Here is a 19239-nt window from a genome sequence, read left to right as displayed (position 1 = left end):
CTCCACGATGACAATGCTTGCCCCCCCCCAGAGCAGGGTTTCTCAGAGACTACCTCCAGAATTTGGGAGTGGAGAGGATGGAATGGCATGCCAGCAGTCCTGACCTCAACCCCATTGAACACTTGTGGGATCAGCTTGGGCGTGCTGTTCGTGCCAGAGTGACCAACACAACCACGTTGGCTGACTTGCGACAAATGCTGGTTGAAGAATGGGATGCCATCCCACAACAGTGTGTGACCAGGCTGGTGACCAGCATGAGGAGGAGGTGCCAGGCTGTGGTGGCTGTGTATGGTTCTTCCACACGCTACTGAGGCTCCTGTTTATTAAATGAATAAATTGTTAAATTGCCAATATGTCTTGTTTCTTCAGACTTCAATCATCCAATCCACCAAACAACACCGAACAAGAGTCAATGGCAGAATAAGCTGTTTGGCATTGGCAGAGAAGATTTGGCAGATTTTTCAAGGACGCAACCCACATACTCAGCTCTGCTGCTCATCCCACAAATGCATGTTCCTTACAACTGTGGCACCATTTAAAAGGGAAATAAACAGACTTTCCAACGGTATAAGATTTATTGCCAAGAAGCATTGTTACAACAAAGAAATAATCTACCAAACACAAATTTCCTTACTTTTTGTGCTATGTTTTTTATAACATACAGGACAGCCAAAGGGAGTGATGGAGGTGGAAATTCTCATGACATTTAAGTATACAGACAAGCACTCATTGGCAGGCAGTTCATTCTACAGCAAGACAATGATCCCAAACATACTGCTAAAGCAACAAAGCTTTTCAAAGCTAAAAAATGGTCAATTCTTGAGTGGCCAAGTCAATCACCCGATCTGAACCCAATTGAGTATGCCTTTTATATGCTGAAGAGAAAACTGAAGGGGACTAGCCCCCAAAACAAGCATAAGCTAAAGATGGCTGCAATACAGGCCTGGCAGAGCATCACCAGAGAAGACACCCAGCAACTGGTGATGTCCATGAATCGCAGACGTCAAACAGTCATTGCATGCAAAGGATATGCAACAAAATACTAAACATGACTACTTTCATTTACATGACATTGCTATGTCCCAAACATTATGGTGCTCTGAAATGGGGGGACTATGTATAAACACTGCTGTAATTTCTACGTGGTGAAACCAAAATGTATAAAAATGGCCTTTATTAAAATCTGACAATGTGCACTTTAACCACATGTGATTTTTTCTATTACAAATCTCAAATTGTGGAGTACAGAGGCAAATAAATAAATAATGGGTCTTGGCCCCAAACATTATGAAGGGCACAAACATTATGTGCGTGGGGAAGAACTGCAGATGCTGGTTTAAACCAAAGACAGACACAAAATGTGTGACCAGTTTCTGCATTTGCATATTCAGTGCAAGTTTGCAGTGAAGTAGAAAAAAGGCAAAAAATAAAATAAAAGCACTTTAATTCAGCGTAATAAATTCATTTCAGGTTGTGGATATGCTATCAACTTGGGCATCTGTCCTCTTTTCCAATGCCACTGTTAGAATAGCTGCTAAAGTTATCAGGTTTGCTGAAGATGCAATGCTCTACTAATGAGGATTCTTCCTGCTGTGTTACAAGCATTAGAAATTAAATGTGTATTGGTTGTCCCTCTATAAAAAATAGCTGTTAATAGACAATAGACAATAGACAATAGGTGCAGGGGTAGGCCATTCAGCCCTTCGAGCCAGCACCGCCATTCAATGCGATCATGGCTGATCACTCTCAATCAGTACCCCGTTCCTGCCTTCTCCCCATACCCCCTCACTCCGCTATCCTTAAGAGCTCTATCCAGCTCTCTCTTGAAAGCATCCAACGAACTGGCCTCCACTGCCTTCTGAGGCAAAGAATTCCACACCTTCACCACTCTCTCACATGTTGAGTATTCCCTATTTTTTATTTTACCATGACATCACTGCAGTGCCTTGACTAACTTATCAGCCTAAACATCAACACACCCCATGCATCATGAATGCACAACCCATCCGGACAAAAGCATCATTGGAATCCTATTCACCAACCATGTTATCCCACTATGAGTTCAAAAAAACAACTCATTCTCAAAAACTACTGCATTCCAATAAACAGCACCAACAAGCATTTTACGTGGTAGTAGTCTGCAGGAACATTTCAGGACAAAATGAGATAAGTACCACTTAAGAGTTGAATAAATGATAGGTCCAAATAAACAATTTGAAGTAGGACAATGATGTGACAAGGTTTAATAATAGAATTCCATTTGCTAAAAATAAAGTGCCTTTGTGGACTGACTATGATAGGAACCTTGGAGAGATATAACAAGAAGATTATGGGATAACTAAATGTAGACCAGCTAACACAAGAATGACTGGTAATCACACCAAGGTCAGGAATACTTCCAGCCCTCTACAGCTTCAGAAGAGCCATCTTTCCACCAGAATCGCATACTAATGATAATTTAATTCTCTCTTTAGTCAACTGTATGTAGTTAAAAGCACAAAATAAGTTTCTATTACACCAAAGATATTCATCTCTCAGCTCAAACAATCCATTCTTCAAGGAGGCCAATTATAAAAGGATATTGTTCAGGTATGTAGCCAGTTAATCACAGTAAAGTTTACATGAATGGGTCCATTGTTTTGTTATGTTTTTATACAGCAGGGGAAAGCTGAGAACAACCGCATGCAAGGGTATAGGCAAGGGCAAGCGCAAAACAAGAGAGTACTTGTAGGCTCCCATGTCATAGTGCAGAGTTCATTTTCTTGTGCAAATGCTCTGTTAATACTCATCCCAGTGGCAATAACTAGAGAAAATTGGAGCAGTCTCTTTCTATCCAATTTCTTTGTCCTTGATTCCTACACTCTCAATCTTAATCATGGGAAACTGGGGGACTCCTGCCTAAAGGAGAGGGGGGCTTTTAAGATTGTAAGCATTTGGCATGGAATTAATATTAAAATTCCAACCTCATAGATGACTACACACCACATAACCTAGGAACGATTTATGTACAGAATGTGGGAACTAGAGGTTGCAATTGATCTCTTCGCTCACAGCACCTGAGAAAGATGAACAAAAGAAGGCCATTCTATCCCTCAAAGTTGTAGTATGTACCACCATCCAATGAGGTCTTGGCCAATTTATACATCAACTTAATTTGTCCAGCTATCGCCTGGAGCCCGTGATACTCAGAGCCAACCTATACTGCAGATTGTTAGAGATGGTCCAATGTCTATTTCAGAAGCACCTTACCAATGCTGTGGAGCACACTGCTCCAAGTGTCCTTGAAGGTGAGGAGTTATAAAAATATTTGTAAAGAAGAGGCCCCAATAGCAATTCAAGGACAACATTGCAGAGGGTAAAGATAGAAATATTTTCATTTGTAAAGCACTTTTCACAGCCGCAGAACAAGGTACCGCCCCAAGCAAACACTCCAACATAGTGACATGACTGCCAGGAATAATGGTCAGGCATAACACACCAGGTCCATATTTCATGACTTGGTACTGTTACCATTATTTTGGATGAAAAAAATCCTATACATCAAAGTGCCACCCAAATTTGTAATCAGTATATATTTGGAAACCAGCTTTGGTTTAAAAAAATCTATATTCAGATTATTGGTCTGAATCCATGAGTATTTTCTTCAGATTTATTTTCTTGCATTTCAAAATTAGATATATATTTTAAAAAGCTTCCTTATTCTCATTTGTTTGCTAGGCTATACACACAATGAAGTCTTCTGATTTCTGTATATCAACCTGGGCCAATACTAATTGGAACCTGTGCCATATGAAATGGCTTGCGCCAAAGCCTGGTTGAAGGCAACTTGAGCATAAACTCATGACCCCGGCTGACCCTGACTTTCTCCATTTTGAGTTGCTTATGAACAGAAAGTCACCACGTGATAAGTCTCCGGGATCCTAATCAAAGCTTATATGACCCAGGCTCAAAACAATCATCTCATTGGAAAAATCACAGTACCTTCAGACCACTGCATTCAGAAGAATTAATATCAACATTAACAAGAACTGTAAAACCAAAGGCAGGATTTTAAATTATAGGACCCAGTGAAACGTCAATGAAAGCAGAGGATTCCAACTCTTACCTTGGTGAAGGCACCAAGACCCCCGGTCACAGGTTTAGGGCTCTGTACCTTGGGATGACTTCCAATGGGGCACAAAGGGGGCATAGCTGCAAAAAGTGCATCTTCCTGCTAAAAAAAAATGCAGATTCAGTCTACAGACCTCTCACTGGGAACACCTGATCCTTTACCCAGATTTAATAAAGGGAAAGAAGTTGAGTCACACTACCAGAAGTCTGAAGAAGAGCCCTGACCCAAAACGTCACCTGTCCATTCCCTCCATAGATGCTGCCTGACCTGTTAAATTTCTCCTGCGCTTAGTGTTTTGATCAAGATTCCAGCATCTGCAGTTTCTTGTGTCGGCTACACTGCAGTAAGAGCTGGGCCAGTGCTTGCAGATAGATATATCAAATTTATGTTCAAACCCACAACAAATTTGTTGTTTTCACTGACCTTGGGGAAACAGGCCTCGGGCTCATGAGAAGCAACAATGGACATTCAATGTGAGGGGAGGAACATTTATGGCAGTGACAATTATTGTTGTTCCTAAGGTTAACTAACAGCAAATAAATTAGAAGTTTAAAATGAAAGGCAGAAATACACAGCAGGTCAGACACCACTGGGAGATGGAGGTGGTGGAGATGGGGGATGGTAGTGGTGGAGATGGGGGAAGGGGATGTGGGCAGGAGGGGGAAATAGGGATAATATTTCAGATCAATCTCTTGTTATCTCCAAAGACGCATGATCTGTAATTTCAGTTTTCAATTATATTATGTAATTTTCAACAAATTGACAACTTTCATCATTTGATTTTATTCTAATGAAATATAAGGAAATAATTTGCTTTGAACTGCAATGTATGCATCAAGTAACCATGCATACTACACCAATGCATCGGGACAATAAACTTCTAAGCAGAGTCGAATTTCTTTGTTTCCATAAAAATATTGGCTATACCAACTGCAACAGAAATACTTTTATGCAATGCCTTTGTTATCTTCAGTATCAACTCTTTCAATTTGCTTTAACAAGCTCACGTCATGGAAAACCTGTAAACTTCAGGCCATCAAAAAGCCAGCCACTGTGACCGCTTCCTTTCAATCCAAATTCCGACACTTGATAGCTTATGATTGCCCCATTACACCTTCAAATTAGAATCCTGCCTTCGCAGTTGCTGCCTTATGCAGCGCCAGAGACCCGGGTTCGATCCCGACTACGGGTGCTGTCTGTACGGAGTTTGTACGTTCTCCCCGTGACCTGAGTGGGTTTTCTCCGAGATCTTCGGTTTCCTCCAACACTCCAAATACGTACAGGTATGTAGGTTAATTGGCTTGCTAAATGTAAAAATTGTCCCTGGTCGATATAGGATAGTGTTAATGTGCGGGGATCGCTGGTCGGCGCAGACCCGGTGGGCCGAAAGGGCCTGTTTCCGTGCTGTATCTCTAAACTAAACTAAACTAAACCAAACTACCCCATTCACTCAGCATGTCTTGGTTCTAGCATTGGACATTCCTTCCTCTCCATGCCGTCACCATGTCCACATAGTCCAGCTGTGGTCATAACAAGCACAAAGTTGTAGATCCCTTTGTAAAGTCTTGCCAACGCCTCGCTCATCCCTTAAAAACCTGACCAAACAACTTCCCACACTCTTCCCAGCATTTATCTCTTGAGCATTTCATCCATTAATGTCTTAATATTTCGTTTTTTTCCATAATAAAAGGTATCATAAAAAATAACATTCAACACAAAAACAGGCCCTTCATCATTGCATGGTGTGAGAGTATCTGCCTCCTCCATTTCCTCAGACTCCAACTCCTCTCTGTGTGAAGAAGATTCCCCTCAGATCTGTGTAAACTCCTACCTCTCACTTCAAACATATGCCCTCTCAAGTTTGATACCCCATACCATGTGATAAAGATCCTATCCGACCCTACCAAGCCCACTTGTGATTTTATGTACATCCATCACTTCACCCCCTCAGCCTTCTCCATTCCAAGAAAAGCAAATCCAGCCCATCGATTCTCTCCTTATCACTATAACTCCACAATCCGGGCAACATCCTGGCGAAAAAAAGACAGACTGAAGAAGGGCCCTGACTGAAACATCGCCTTTCTATGTTCTCCAGAAATGCTGCCTGACCCACAGAGTTACTCTAGCACTTTGCGTCTTTTTAATATGAAGCTATAACATAACATACAAGTTCTAGTATTCCATACCATAGTAAGAATCCTATATGCTCTCTTCACTACCTTATCCTCCACCAGTGTTACTATCTTCAGGGACATATGGATATGAACCGCAAGGTCTCTCTATTTCCTGTCTATGTCCTTCCCTTATTTTCTCGGCGCAAATTTCCAGCCGCTCTGTATTGTGCTGTAACCTTAAGCCACCTTCCTCATTTTCTACGATACCATCAATTTTTGTATAATCTACAAACTTAAGCATCACATCCATTCAAATCCAAGTCATTAATGTATATCACAAATATCAAGGGTCCCAGCAAAGATCCTTGTGCTACACCACAAGTCATAGACTTCCAATCAAAAAAGCCAATCTCCACCACATCCTCTGCCTCTTATTACTCAAAACTATTTTGAATCCCATTTACCTGGCTCTGGATCCGATGAGGTCAAATCTCTAGTCTAGCCTATCAGGCAGGATTAAAGTTATTTTATTAAAGTTTCCCTTCCACTCACATAGGACCCATTGGCTTATTCCAACTTTTATTCCTAAAGATTGTTATCTTTCAGTTATCTGATCGTTTATCCATGGCTGACCAAGATGCAAACATAATTGTTAAGGTGCGAGTAATCTCTTTCCTCACTCCCATTGCAGCTCTGGGGATTTATCCACCTTTCTGCAACTCAACACATTCAGCAGCTTTCTAATGCTAATGGTCAGGAATATCACCATCCCTTAACTGATCTCTCCCTCAACCATTCTTTTCCTCAGTAAATAGAAACACAGGTATTCACTTAACTCATCACCCAGCTCCATGCACAGGTACCCCTATGGTCCCCAAGAGGCCCTAACCTTTCCCTGGTTACTCTCTTCCTGTTAGTTTCCTTGGAAAATGTCCTGGGATTCACCATAATCCTGTCTACCAATTATGTTTTATAGTTTTCCAAATTAACTGTTGTCCGCAGCTGGTATGTCCAGAAATTTTCATGAATAAAGTCAACATTGTAAGTTATTAAGAGCTTTCATAAATACTGCTTTATGGCACTACAAAGGAGTATTCCCCAAATAATGCTGAGACAACCAACTAATCTGTTACTAAGGTTCACTTGTGAGGGATCTGAATTTGATTTTCAGTCAATAATGCAGACTACTGACTGATTGGAAGGAATTACTGGGTGACATGTGGGGCTCCTAGATTAACACTCATTTAGAGTTAATGTCCGGATATACTTCGCAAATTTCACACCATCTCATATATCGCTTGGGCATGAATATTGATTTTTCTAACTTTATGTAATCTTTGCATTCCTTCTCTCCCCCTCCCTCCCCCCCCCCCGTCCTTTTGCTAATTTCACCATTATCTCGTCCCCTGCCAATAATGGACCGTTGTGGGCTCCACCATGTCATCAATCCAGGCTCTGCTCTGTTCTGTACCTTCTCATACCTCTAGTTTTCCCTTCCCTGATTCAGTTTGATGAAGGGTCGCGACTCGAAGCGTCACCTATTCCTTTTCTCCAGAGATGCTGCCTGAGCCGCTGAGTTATCGGCATTTAGTGTCTATCTTAGGATATACTCCATCAGACATTGATAATGCCTTGTATGTTTATTTCTCTTGAGCTATTCAAATGACTGAGAATTGTCAAAGAAAATGTAATAACAAATCAGGAATAAATTCTTTTTAATCGGAAATTTAGAGCAGAAAATGACAATTGACTCTTATCTTTCATAGTAGACAGGGATTACTGTGTAAATAATTACATAACAATGACGAGCCTGTTCATGTGGAAAATATGATGAAATGTTATTAGTATTACATGGAACACAAAGTGCTGGAGTAACTCAGTGGGTAGGCTGCATCACTAGAGGACATGGATAGGTGATGTTTTGGGTCAGGACCCTTCTTCAGACTGAAGAGTCACATTGTCTATCTGTATCCTCCAAAGATGCTGCCTGACCCACTTTACTCCAGTACTTTGTGTTCTACATAAGATTCCAGCATCTGCAGTTCATCATGTCTGGTATCTGGTAAATAATTACATAACAATGACGAGCCTGTTCATGTGGAAAATATGATGAAATGTTATTAGTATTACATGGAACACAAAGTGCTGGAGTAACTCAGTGGGTAGGCTGCATCACTAGAGGACATGGATAGGTGATGTTTTGGGTCAGGACCCTTCTTCAGACTGAAGAGTCACATTGTCTATCTGTATCCTCCAGAGATGCTGCCTGACTCACTTTACTCCAGTACTTTGTGTTCTACATAAGATTCCAGCATCTGCAGTTCATCATGTCTGGTATTTGTGTTGGTTTGTTATTGTCACTTGGACCGTGATAAAGTGAAAAACTCTGTTTGCCTGCTATCCAGTCGAAACATGATATACAGGAGTACAATCATGGCATTTGCTATTTACTGTATCTTGCTAAAGTGAAAAACTGTTTGTAGTCTGTCCAGTCAAATCAAACCACAGACAAGTACCACAGGTAATGCAAAGAGAAAAATACCAGAGTGCAGAACATAATATTACATCATTACAGTTACAGGGAAAGTGCAGTTATTTTTTTCAAGTGCAAGAGCCGCAATGAGATAGGTTGGAAGATCTGAACTACATCTCAGGAGGACCATTCAGTAATCTGAAAACAGCAAAGGAAAAAGCTGTTCCTGAATCTGGTGATATGTACTTTCAAGCCTTTCTATCGTCTACCCGTTGGGAGTGGGTTGGAGTGGAAATAGTCCTTGATTATGTTGGCTACTTTCCCGAGGCAGCATGAAGTTTAGATGGAGTCGATGGGGGGGGAGGGGATGTGGAGGCTGCATTGCGTGATGGACTGGGCTACATCCCCAACTCTCTACAATTTCTTGTGGTCTTGTGCAAAGCAGGCTGTGATGCATCTCAATAGTGTGCTCTCCATGGTGCAATCGTAGAAGTTGGTAAGAATCATTACCTGCCAAACCTCTTCAGTCTTCTGAGGAAGTAGAAACATCGGTGTGCTTTCTTGGCTATAGCTTCAATGTGGTTGGCTCAGGACAAGTTGTTGGGAATATTTATACCAAGGAACCTGAAGCTCTTGTCCATCTCCACTTTGGCACCATTGAGGGCATTAACAGTACCCTGTTTCCTGAAGACAATAACTAGCTTCTGACAATAACTGACAATGAATGAGAGGTTATTGTCTTGCCACCACATTAATTAGCTCTCTCCTTCCTGCAGTCCATCTTGCCATTGTTCAAGATTCAGCCTATTACAGTGGTGTTTCCTGCAAACCTGTAAATGAAGTTAGAGCAGAACTTGGCCAAGCAATCCTGAATGCGGTAAGGGGATTATTTGGGGGAAATGTGCTTTTACTATTCCCTAAAGGTCACAGATATTAGTCTCTAGTCCTATTATATGGAGGCAATCTATCTTCTACCTGAAGTACCCAGTCAAAATTGTAAGCATTTCCCTAGGTATAAATGGAAGTCTCATTTGATATCAGTGATGAAAAGATACTCTGTCGTTGTCTTAGCAGATAAAAGTTGGTGCAAGAAAGACAGAAATGTATAAATGGGTACCTGTTCTCAAGCAAACGTCATTCTAACATTAAAAAAGTAGGCCCACTGCATTCGGTGCTCCCGATGTGGCCTCCTTTACATCAGCGAAACCAAGCATAGACTCGGCTACCATTTCGCCGATCACTTGAACTCTGTTCGCCAAGGCCTGCTGGCTCTCCCAGTTACCAACTATTTTTACTCCCCTTCCATTCCCATACTGACTTTTCTGTACTTGGCATCCTTCATTGCCCGAGTGAGGCTTTACACAAACTGGAGAAACAGCACCTCATACTCTGCTTGGGTAGCTTACACCCCAACATTATGAACACTGAACTCTCCAACTTAAGTTATATTCCCTCTACCCCCCTCTTTCTTTCCTGTGCTCCAAAGTATGCTTCTGTTTTTCCCACCATCTTCCAATCACCACACCACCTGTTAACCTGCTCCTTTCCCCTCTTTCGTACACTCCTCTTTCTCCTTCCTCCTGTCCCTTTCCATTCACGTCCCCCCACCTCCAGCTTTACATTTCACTCCTGCTCTGCTGTCCTTATCCAACACCCCGTTGTCATTTTTTCACCTCTATCCTCTGTCATTTACTCCATCCATCTGCCAATCTACCTCTCCTCATGTGCATCCACCTAGCACTTGCACTTGCCAGGCACTGTCCCACACCCACCTGTCTTCTCCAGTTTTCTCCTCCCTACTACAATCAGACTGCAAGTGGGTCCGGACCCGAAACATCATACGTACTTTCCTTCCTCAGGTGCTGCTTGATCTACTCAAGTTCCTCCAGCAATGTTTCCAAGATTCCAGCATCGTCACTTTTGTGTGTGTCGCTCTCTTTATAAAGTAGATCTGCGTCAGTATCGATAGAAGTTACCCAACAAAGCTGTGCATCATCATATCCATGGAACAGTGCACATATAAATTCCAAAGCTCACCAATACTCGAGTTCACATAATCAATCAGTTAACTTCAGAGATGTTTACAGGTCCCAGGTACAGCTTATATTAATTAAATAGTTGCAGATAGTAACACTAGCCTCAGCATCTCTTTTGTTGGCACTGACTTGCCACATATCTGAGTCAGGACAATGTGCACATAATCCAGGCTCCATTTCAGCAAACTAACAAGCGAGTGTTACATTATTTAAGTTGCCAGTCTTTATTGTTAAACGGAGGGCCTGAATTTCCTCTCAAATAGAACTCTTGGAATGAGGCTTGCCCATCATTCTAATGATAGCATTACTTGAAAATGCTGTAACTTTACTCTGAATATAATTTTTTTTAACCTTTTAATGCATGGGTTCCTTGTAAATTCAGCTGTTTTATAAGTCACTGATTACATCCTTTTATCTATCACACATTTCATCTAGTTTAATTATTCCACAATTTGTTGTTAGTCAACTATTTGTCTTATTCGATGTAATGTGCATGAAATACATAGAGCTTTGATTAAACACTACCTGCTGCAAACTGCAAACAACACACCCATGAGTTCCTTGGGAGTAGAAAAATATTTCAAGAGCAGCACAGAGGCACAGCGGTGGAGTTGCTGCCTTACAGTGCCAGAGTCCCGGGTTCAATCCTGACAACGGATGCTGTTTGTACCGAGTTTTTACGTTCTCCCTGTGACCGGGTGGATTTCCTCCCACATTCAAAAAACATGCAGGTTCGTAGGTGAATTGGCTCCTGTAAAAAAATTGTCCCTGTACACCGATCAGCCAAAACATTATGACCACCATGACTAATATGGTGTTGGTCCTTCGTGTGCTGCCAAAACAGTGCCGACCCGCCGAGGCATGGACTCTACAAGACCCCTGAAGGCGTCCTGTGGTATCTGGCACCAAAACATTAGCAGCAGATCCTTCAAGTCCTGTAAGTTGCAAGTGGAGCCGCTGTGGATCGGACTTGTCAATGCAGCACATCCCACAGATGCTCAATCGGATTGAGCTCTGAAGAACTTGGAGGCCAGGGCAACAGCGTGAACACTTCATCATGTTCCTCAAACTATTCCCGAACAATGTGTGCAGTGTGGCAGGGCGCATTATCCTTCTGAAATAGACCACTGCCATCAGGGAATACCATTGCCATGAAGGGGTGTGCCTGGTCTGCAACGATGTTTAGGTAGATGACACGTGTCAAATTGATGTTCACGTGAATGGCGGGACCCAGGGTTTCCTAGCAGAACATTGCCCGGAGCATCACACTCCCTCCACCGGCTTGTCGTCTTCCCACAGTCGGTTCGGACCAGACGGGATTGGCTTCATTACCATCGCACATTAATGAGCCATGGGCGCCCAACACCCTGTCGCTGGTTTGTCCCTCCTCGGATCACTGTCGGTAGGTACTCACCACTGCTGACCGGGAGCACCCCACAAGCCTTGCCGTTTCAGAGATGCTCTGACCCAGTCGTCTGGCCATAACAATATGGCCCTTGTCAAAGTCGCTCAGGTCTTTACTCCTGTCCATTTCTCCTGCATCCAACACAACAACTTCAAGAACTGTCTGAAGAAGGGTCTCGACCCGAAACGTCACCCATTCCTTCTCTCCTGAGATGCTGCCTGACCTGCTGAGTTACTCCAGCATTTTGTGAATAAATACCTTCAAGAACTGACTGTTCACTTGCTGCCTAATATATCCCACCTCTTGACAGGTGCCATTGTAACAAGATAACCAATGTTATTCACTTCACCTGTCAGTGGGCATAATGTTTTGGCGGATTGGTGTACAGTGCATTCAGAAAGTATTCAGACCCTTCACTTTTTCCACATTTTGTTACGTTACAGCCTTATTTTAAAATGGATTAAATTCATTTCTGTTATCATCAGTCTACACACAATACCTCAGAATAAAAAAGTGAAAACAGATATTTAGAAATGTTTGCAAAGTAATTAAAAAGAAATAACCGAAATATCACATTTACATAAGACCATTTGCTATGACACTCAAAATTGAGCTTAGGTTCATCCTGTTTCCATTGATTATTCGTGAGATGTTTCTACAACTTGACTGGAGTCCACCGGTGGTAAATTAAATTGATTGGACATGATTTCGAAAGGCACACACCTGTCTATATAAGGTCCCACAGTTGACAGTGCATGTCAGAGCAAAAACCAAGCCATGAAGATGAAGGAATTGTCCGTAAACCTCCGAGACAGGATTGTGTCGAGACACAGATCTGGGGAAGGGCATAAAACAATTTCTGCAGCATTGCAGGTCACGAATAGCACAGTGGCCTCCATCATTCTTAAATGGTAGAACTTTGGAATGGCCAGAACTCGTCAGAGAGCTCGCCGCCCGGCCAAACTGAGCAATCGGGGGAGAAGGGCCTTGGTCAGGGAGGTGACCAAGAACCTGATGGTCACTCTGACAGAGCTCCAGAGTTCCTCTGTGAAGATGGGAAAAATCTCCAGAAGGACAACTATATCTGCAGCACTCCACCAATCAGGCCTTTATGGTAGAGTGGCCAGACGGGCCACTCCTCAGTAAAAGGCATACGACAGCCCGCTTGGAGTTTGCCCAAAGGCATCTAAAGGACTCTCAGACCATGAGAAACAAGATTCTCTGGTCTGATGAAACCAAGATTGAACTCTTTGGCCTGAATGCTAAGCATCACGTCTGGAGGAAACCTGGCACCATGCCTACGGTGAAGCATGGTGGTGGCAGCATCATGTTGTGGGGATGTTTTCAGCGGCAGGAACTGGGAGACTAGTCAGGATCGAGGGAAAGATGATCGGAGCAAAGTACAGAGAGATCCTTGATGAAAACTTGTTCCAGAGCGTTCTGGACCTCAGACTGGGGCGGAGGTTCACCTTCCAACAGGACATCGACCCTAAGCCACAGCCAAGACAACGCAGGAGTGGCTTCATGACAAGTCTGTGAATGTCCTTGAGTGGCTCAGCCAGAGCCAGGACTTAAACTCGATCGAATATCTCTGGAGGGACCTGAAAATAACTGTGCATCGACGTTCCCCATCCAACCTGACAGAGCTTGAGAGGATCTGTGGAGCAGAATGGGAGAAATTACCCAAATACAGGTGTGCCAAGCTTGTAGCCTCATACCCAAGAAGACTTGAGGCTGTAATTGCTGCCAAAGGTGCCTCAACAAAGTACGGAGTAAAGGGTCTGAATACTTATGTAAATGTGATATTTCTGTTATTTCTTTTTAATTACTTAGCAAAATTTTCTAAACATCTGTTTTCGCTTTTTTATTATGGGGTATTGTGTGTAGATTGATGATAAGAAAAATAATTATAATCCATTTTAAAATAAGGCTGTAACGTAACAAAATGTGGAAAAAGTGAAGGGGTCTGAATACTTTCTGAATGCACTGTATATGTAGGATAGAACTAGTATATGGGTGATTGCTGGTCAGCGCAGAAAGACCTGCTTCCATGCCGTATCTCTAAACTCAATTACACTCTCAAAAAATGTAACATCATCACTGGCATGGAAATCCCTAGCCAATATAACTCAAAGTGGTGCTTGTACCTAGAACTTGAGGATTCTGGCTGCAAGCAGCATCTTTGTCAGCCAGCATATTGACAAAGGTAAGGACAGTCCTTTGTGAATGAAATTCTGCAAGTATTAAGGGGGGCAAAGTGAGTGAAATGACAATACAGAGATGGCAAATATCATCCTGGTAAATTGTGTTGGGGAAAAAGAAAATTGACTGAAGGTAAAAGGATAGAGGAAGACGTCAAAGTGGATTAGGGATTCTGAAGAATTATATTTAGGGTTGGGCTAGTAGGCAAAGAAATGTGTGTGGAGGCAAAGCTGATGCAATCATGAATCAATATCATGATGTGTTGGATTTATTCTGATGGGAACATAAAGAGATGAAGCTCCTGGTCAGAAAGGGAATATTCAAAGACACATTGAAGACATAACATGAGATGAGGATGGAAGGAACAAGGAAGACAGAAGATCGTGTTAGGGGTTAAAGGATCTGGAGGAGCATTTGTATCTGGGAGTTTGTGATAAGATATTTGGCTCCATGGGAACGGGATATTCTAGCTTCACTCTGTTCTTGCCTAAAATCTGCAGCCATTTTCAGACCAGGATCACCAAGCTGCATTTTGGAAAGGAATCTTGATTAGTTTACAGTGCCTAGTCCTTAGAAAAAAAAACTTAGAATTTTTGTCATGGAAATTGGAGTGACTAATCTATGCATGAGGAGAAAATGACTGTAAACCTGTTTTAGTAAACTTGGTTGGAAATGACGACAGGACAATGTACAAAATGGTTTTCGCACCCTCAAATGCTTCTGTACATTCCAACCAATTAAGTATTTATGAAACATGCTTCTGTTGTAATATTGGTCAACAGACTTAGAGAACTTAGAGTTTAAAATTTTGTTCCCAGCACTTAAATATTTGAAATATTCCGTCACTTATATTAACCAAAGGGGATTTAAATTAATGCCAAATTTATCATTACTGGTTATAACATTTAAATTGTCCGGTTTATTTGGGGTAGAAACAGCTTTTGTGCACTGACTAGTTCACACCCTTTTCATGTGCACAATAGTCAGATAAAATTTCCAACCTGATGAGGCTGCACTTGAGTATTGTGTTCAGTTTTGGTCACCCTGCTATAGGAAAGATGTCATTAGGTTCAGATTTATTATTATCATGTGTACTGAGGTACAGTGAAAATCTTTAGTTCCAATCAAATCAGATACTATACATAAATATAATCGAAGTTGGGCCGAAGGGCCTGTTTCCATGCTGTATGTCTCTAATCAAGCCAAATTCTTACAATAGGTAGATTGAAGGAAAAGATAGTCAGAACTAAGCTGAATTGAGTGCAGAGAAAATGTATAAAGATGGTGCCAGGCCTCGAGGGCCTGAATTACAGGCTAGAACTTTATCCCTTGGAACATAGGAAGCTGAGGGGTGACTTCATAGAGGTATATAAAATCACGAGGAGAATAGATAGGATGAATGCAGTCTTTTTCACAGAGTAGGGGAAAAGAGGACATAGGTTTAAGCAAAAAATGAATTGCCTAAAGAACTCAGAGGACCAGTGTGAGAGGGTCTCACAGAATTCCCATTAAAGAAAGGAGGCATCTTTGCAGTGGAGCATCAAATGGAGACACAAGATACAGCAGATGCTGGAACCTTGAGCAGAAAAAAAAACTGCTGGAGGAACTCAGCTTGTCAGACGACATCTGAAGAGGGAATGGAAAGACAACATTTCAGATTGGGATCTTTCTTCAGACTGATGGAGTTGGGAGGAGAAAGCTGGACAAGAGGTGAGGGTGGGGCAAAGCCTGGCACAGGTTTAAGATGAGGGGGATATGATTTAATAGGGAAATGATGGGCAATTACTTCACACAGGGGTTGGTGAGTATATGGAACCTAGTTGCCAGGTGAAGTAGTTCAGACAGGTACAAAATGATAATTCGAAAGACATTTGGACAGGTGCATGGATAGGAAAGGTTTAGAGGAATAAGGGCCAGTGGCAGACAAATGGAACTAGCTTGGATGGAGTATCTTGGTCGGCATGGATGAGCTAGACTGTATCCATGCTGTATAACTCTATGCCTCTATTACAAACAGTGTACATCTGAAATAAAATTAAATTGCGAGAAACTATCTTCTTAGTCAGTGCCTCAGGGATTGCTTTTGTTTTAGTTCTATGGATTCTAAGGTGACTAATGATCTCCAGATGAAACAGATGGAACTCGTCAATGGTATGTGGGTGGGAAGTTTCGATTGTTAAGCATTCCTTCTGCTGTTTGTGCTTGTCTTCCATTTTCCTGATGGCAAAATTCAAAGTGCTTGCTGATTTCCTGGCTATTTTATGCAATTCAGGTGGAGGACCCTTCATAAGAACTGGGAATGAAAGCTCTTTCCCAGGATATTTAACTGGAAACACTTTCTACTCTCACTTTCTACAGTCGCTATCTGACTTACTGAGTGTTTCTAGCATTTCCTATTTGTATTTCAAACATCCAATGTCTGCAGTTTTCTGATTTTCTGTCCTATGTGCCTTGCGCGGTTTCAGCGAGGCTCAAACCAACTGGGGACAGCTCTTTGTCTTCTAATGCGACACATTGCAGGACCTCAGATTCATTGAGTTCAACAAATTCAGATAATAAGCAGTTGCAGTATTTTCTATTTTTAAACATCTGCAACATTTTCATCTACCAATGATTCTGCTTCATTTAAGTCTCCTCCAGTTTAACGCTTTCTTCCCTCCCCAGTTCCATTATCTTCCCTACAGCTCGACACTTACATTATTTTAATGTATAATCGATGAATTCTTCATTTAATCTCTCCCGTCTTCCATCCCAACCTTTCCCAGTTCTGATGAAAAACAATCCACCCGAGTCATTAATTTAATTTTGCTCTCACAGACTCTGCCTGGCCGACTGAATCTTTTCAGAATTTTGTGTTTTTATTTTATATTATCAACATTCAGAATGTTATATTTTTAGAAATATATTGTCACTGGGGAACATTATTAGCATTACACAGGCCAAATTAGTTACAACGTGCTTTTACTCAGGAACAGGAGAACCACTGAAATGTTACTTTGGAAATTAACACACCGAAAAACAATCGTCTTTGATTTAAACAGTAATTTACGGAAAAATTAACTTCGTTTTTGCGAATATACCTCTCTAGTCCCTAATCCCTGCACCCCCCTCACAGTGGTGCAGTGGTAGAGTTGCTGCCTTACAGCGTCAAGACCCGGGTTCGATCCTGACCACGGATGCTGACTACAGAGTGTTCGTTCTCCCTGTGACTGTGTGGGTTTTCTTTAAATGATCCGGTTTCCTCCCACATTCCAAAGACATGCAGGTTTGTAGGTTAATCAGTTTCTGAAGATTGTCCCGAGTGTACAGGATAGAACTCGTGTACGGGGGAATTGTTGGTCGGCGTGGACTTGGTAGGCTGAAGGGCCTGTTTCTACACTGTATCCCAAAGCGAAACTAAACTAAAATCGTCTTTATAATGAGATTTTCTACAGCACAAGGTTTCTTAGGAACGCAACTATTGTTTAATGGCAGAACAATCTGCATGCTGCTTTAATGTAAATTCTCTCTTTACAAATTGTTTATCCTGACTGATTTTCTTTTGCTCACGCCCCTATTTACATATTACACAAGCTTACAGTGTAGACATAACCTCAGGTTCACTACTTGGAACAACACCTTCTTTCTGAAACAGGAATCTCCAGTACTGATGAAATATAACAATTTCCTATAGTTAACCTAACTTGCATCTCCAAGACAGTCCAATAAAACTCTAGCATGCAGCAGATTCTCCGGGCTATTGTATGTTACTCCTTTAATGATTTTTGTTCCTCCACAAATTTTACATGTTACATACACATAGATTTTCTAGCAAACTGAATGTGTTCAGAGGGAGCAGGAAGTGTACAAGAACGACAGACCCGGACTCTTGCTGCAAATCTACATGCATTCTAGACCTCTGGCTCTTACTACACATGTAGCCCACAGTCCGAACCCTGGACCCACAGAATAATAGATGTGAAATTATTGGTTTTACTGTGTTCAATCAGAGGTTTCCCATACCTGTTGAGTTGCATAAAGACTTCTCCAAACTTGCAAATGAACTAGCATTTAGCAGAGATTGATATAACGTCCTCCGGAGATGCTGCCTGGCCCGCTGAATTACTCCAGCAGTTTGTGGTCTATACAGGATTCCAGCATCCCATGTTCCTTGTGTCCCAACTTGATATCATTACAGATGACTATAATTTGTTGTTAGAGTCAAAGAATTATGCAATGTAGAAGGCAGACATTAGGCCAATCGCCCCTGAGCTGACCCAGCAAGCGACTGTCCATTTGGTCCCACTCCTTTGGTCTTTCCTTGTAGACCTAAAAGTTTGAATATGTATCCAAATTTTTTTTGAAATTTACAATGAAGATATTTCCACAATGTTTTCAAATGACACATTACAGATTGCAGCCACACTTCGAAAAAACTAACCTCTCCCCTGCTTTGTTTTCCATTTATTTTACATTTGTGTTTTCTTATTCATAGCCTGCATGACAGGTTAACAGTTTCTAATTATATGTATCAATATTACTTCAACTTCTGAACTGACATGGACCGTACTTTCCCACTATTGAAGTAACCAGGATTTCTTGAGCAATAAAACCAAGTGCTGGGGGACCTCAGTGGGCCAGGCAGCATATGTGATGGGAAATTGTTGCACCACATTTCAGGTCAAGACATCAAAGACCTAAAGATGGATCACGTCCCGTCATCTGCCCATTTCCCTCCACAGATGGTCCCAGACATGCTGAGTTCCTCCAGAAGTGTTTTCTTTGCTCAGCATTCCAGCATCTGCAGCCTCTTGTGTCCCCAACCAGTATTTCTTCATTAATTACAGGTCAGCCACAGAGACTGGACAAAGTAAATCTCTTCGAGTTTGGGCACATGTCGGATGAGTTTAACACTGATT

General features: G+C 41.8%; 1 protein-coding gene across 7 annotated transcripts in view; it reads right to left on the bottom strand.

Moving 5' to 3' along the window:
• yeats2 (YEATS domain containing 2) overlaps nucleotides 1-19239 on the bottom strand; it is a 125359-nt gene that overhangs the window by 64397 nt on the left and 41723 nt on the right. For 3 of the 7 annotated variants that reach the window (XM_078410714.1, XM_078410715.1, XM_078410720.1), the window contains one exon: nucleotides 4106-4213. The exons of 2 other annotated variants lie outside the window; for them this stretch is intronic. In XM_078410714.1, coding sequence (XP_078266840.1) covers nucleotides 4106-4213 — 108 coding nt within the window. The remainder of the gene's footprint in view (nucleotides 1-4105; nucleotides 4214-19239) is intronic. 2 more of the 7 variants (XM_078410716.1, XM_078410717.1) reach the window with 1 other exon arrangement.

The sequence above is a fragment of the Rhinoraja longicauda genome, chromosome 13 (assembly GCF_053455715.1).
Source record: "Rhinoraja longicauda isolate Sanriku21f chromosome 13, sRhiLon1.1, whole genome shotgun sequence".
In the NCBI taxonomy this organism is placed as follows: Eukaryota; Metazoa; Chordata; class Chondrichthyes; order Rajiformes; family Arhynchobatidae; genus Rhinoraja; species Rhinoraja longicauda.
This window is presented reverse-complemented; position numbering and strand designations above follow the sequence as displayed.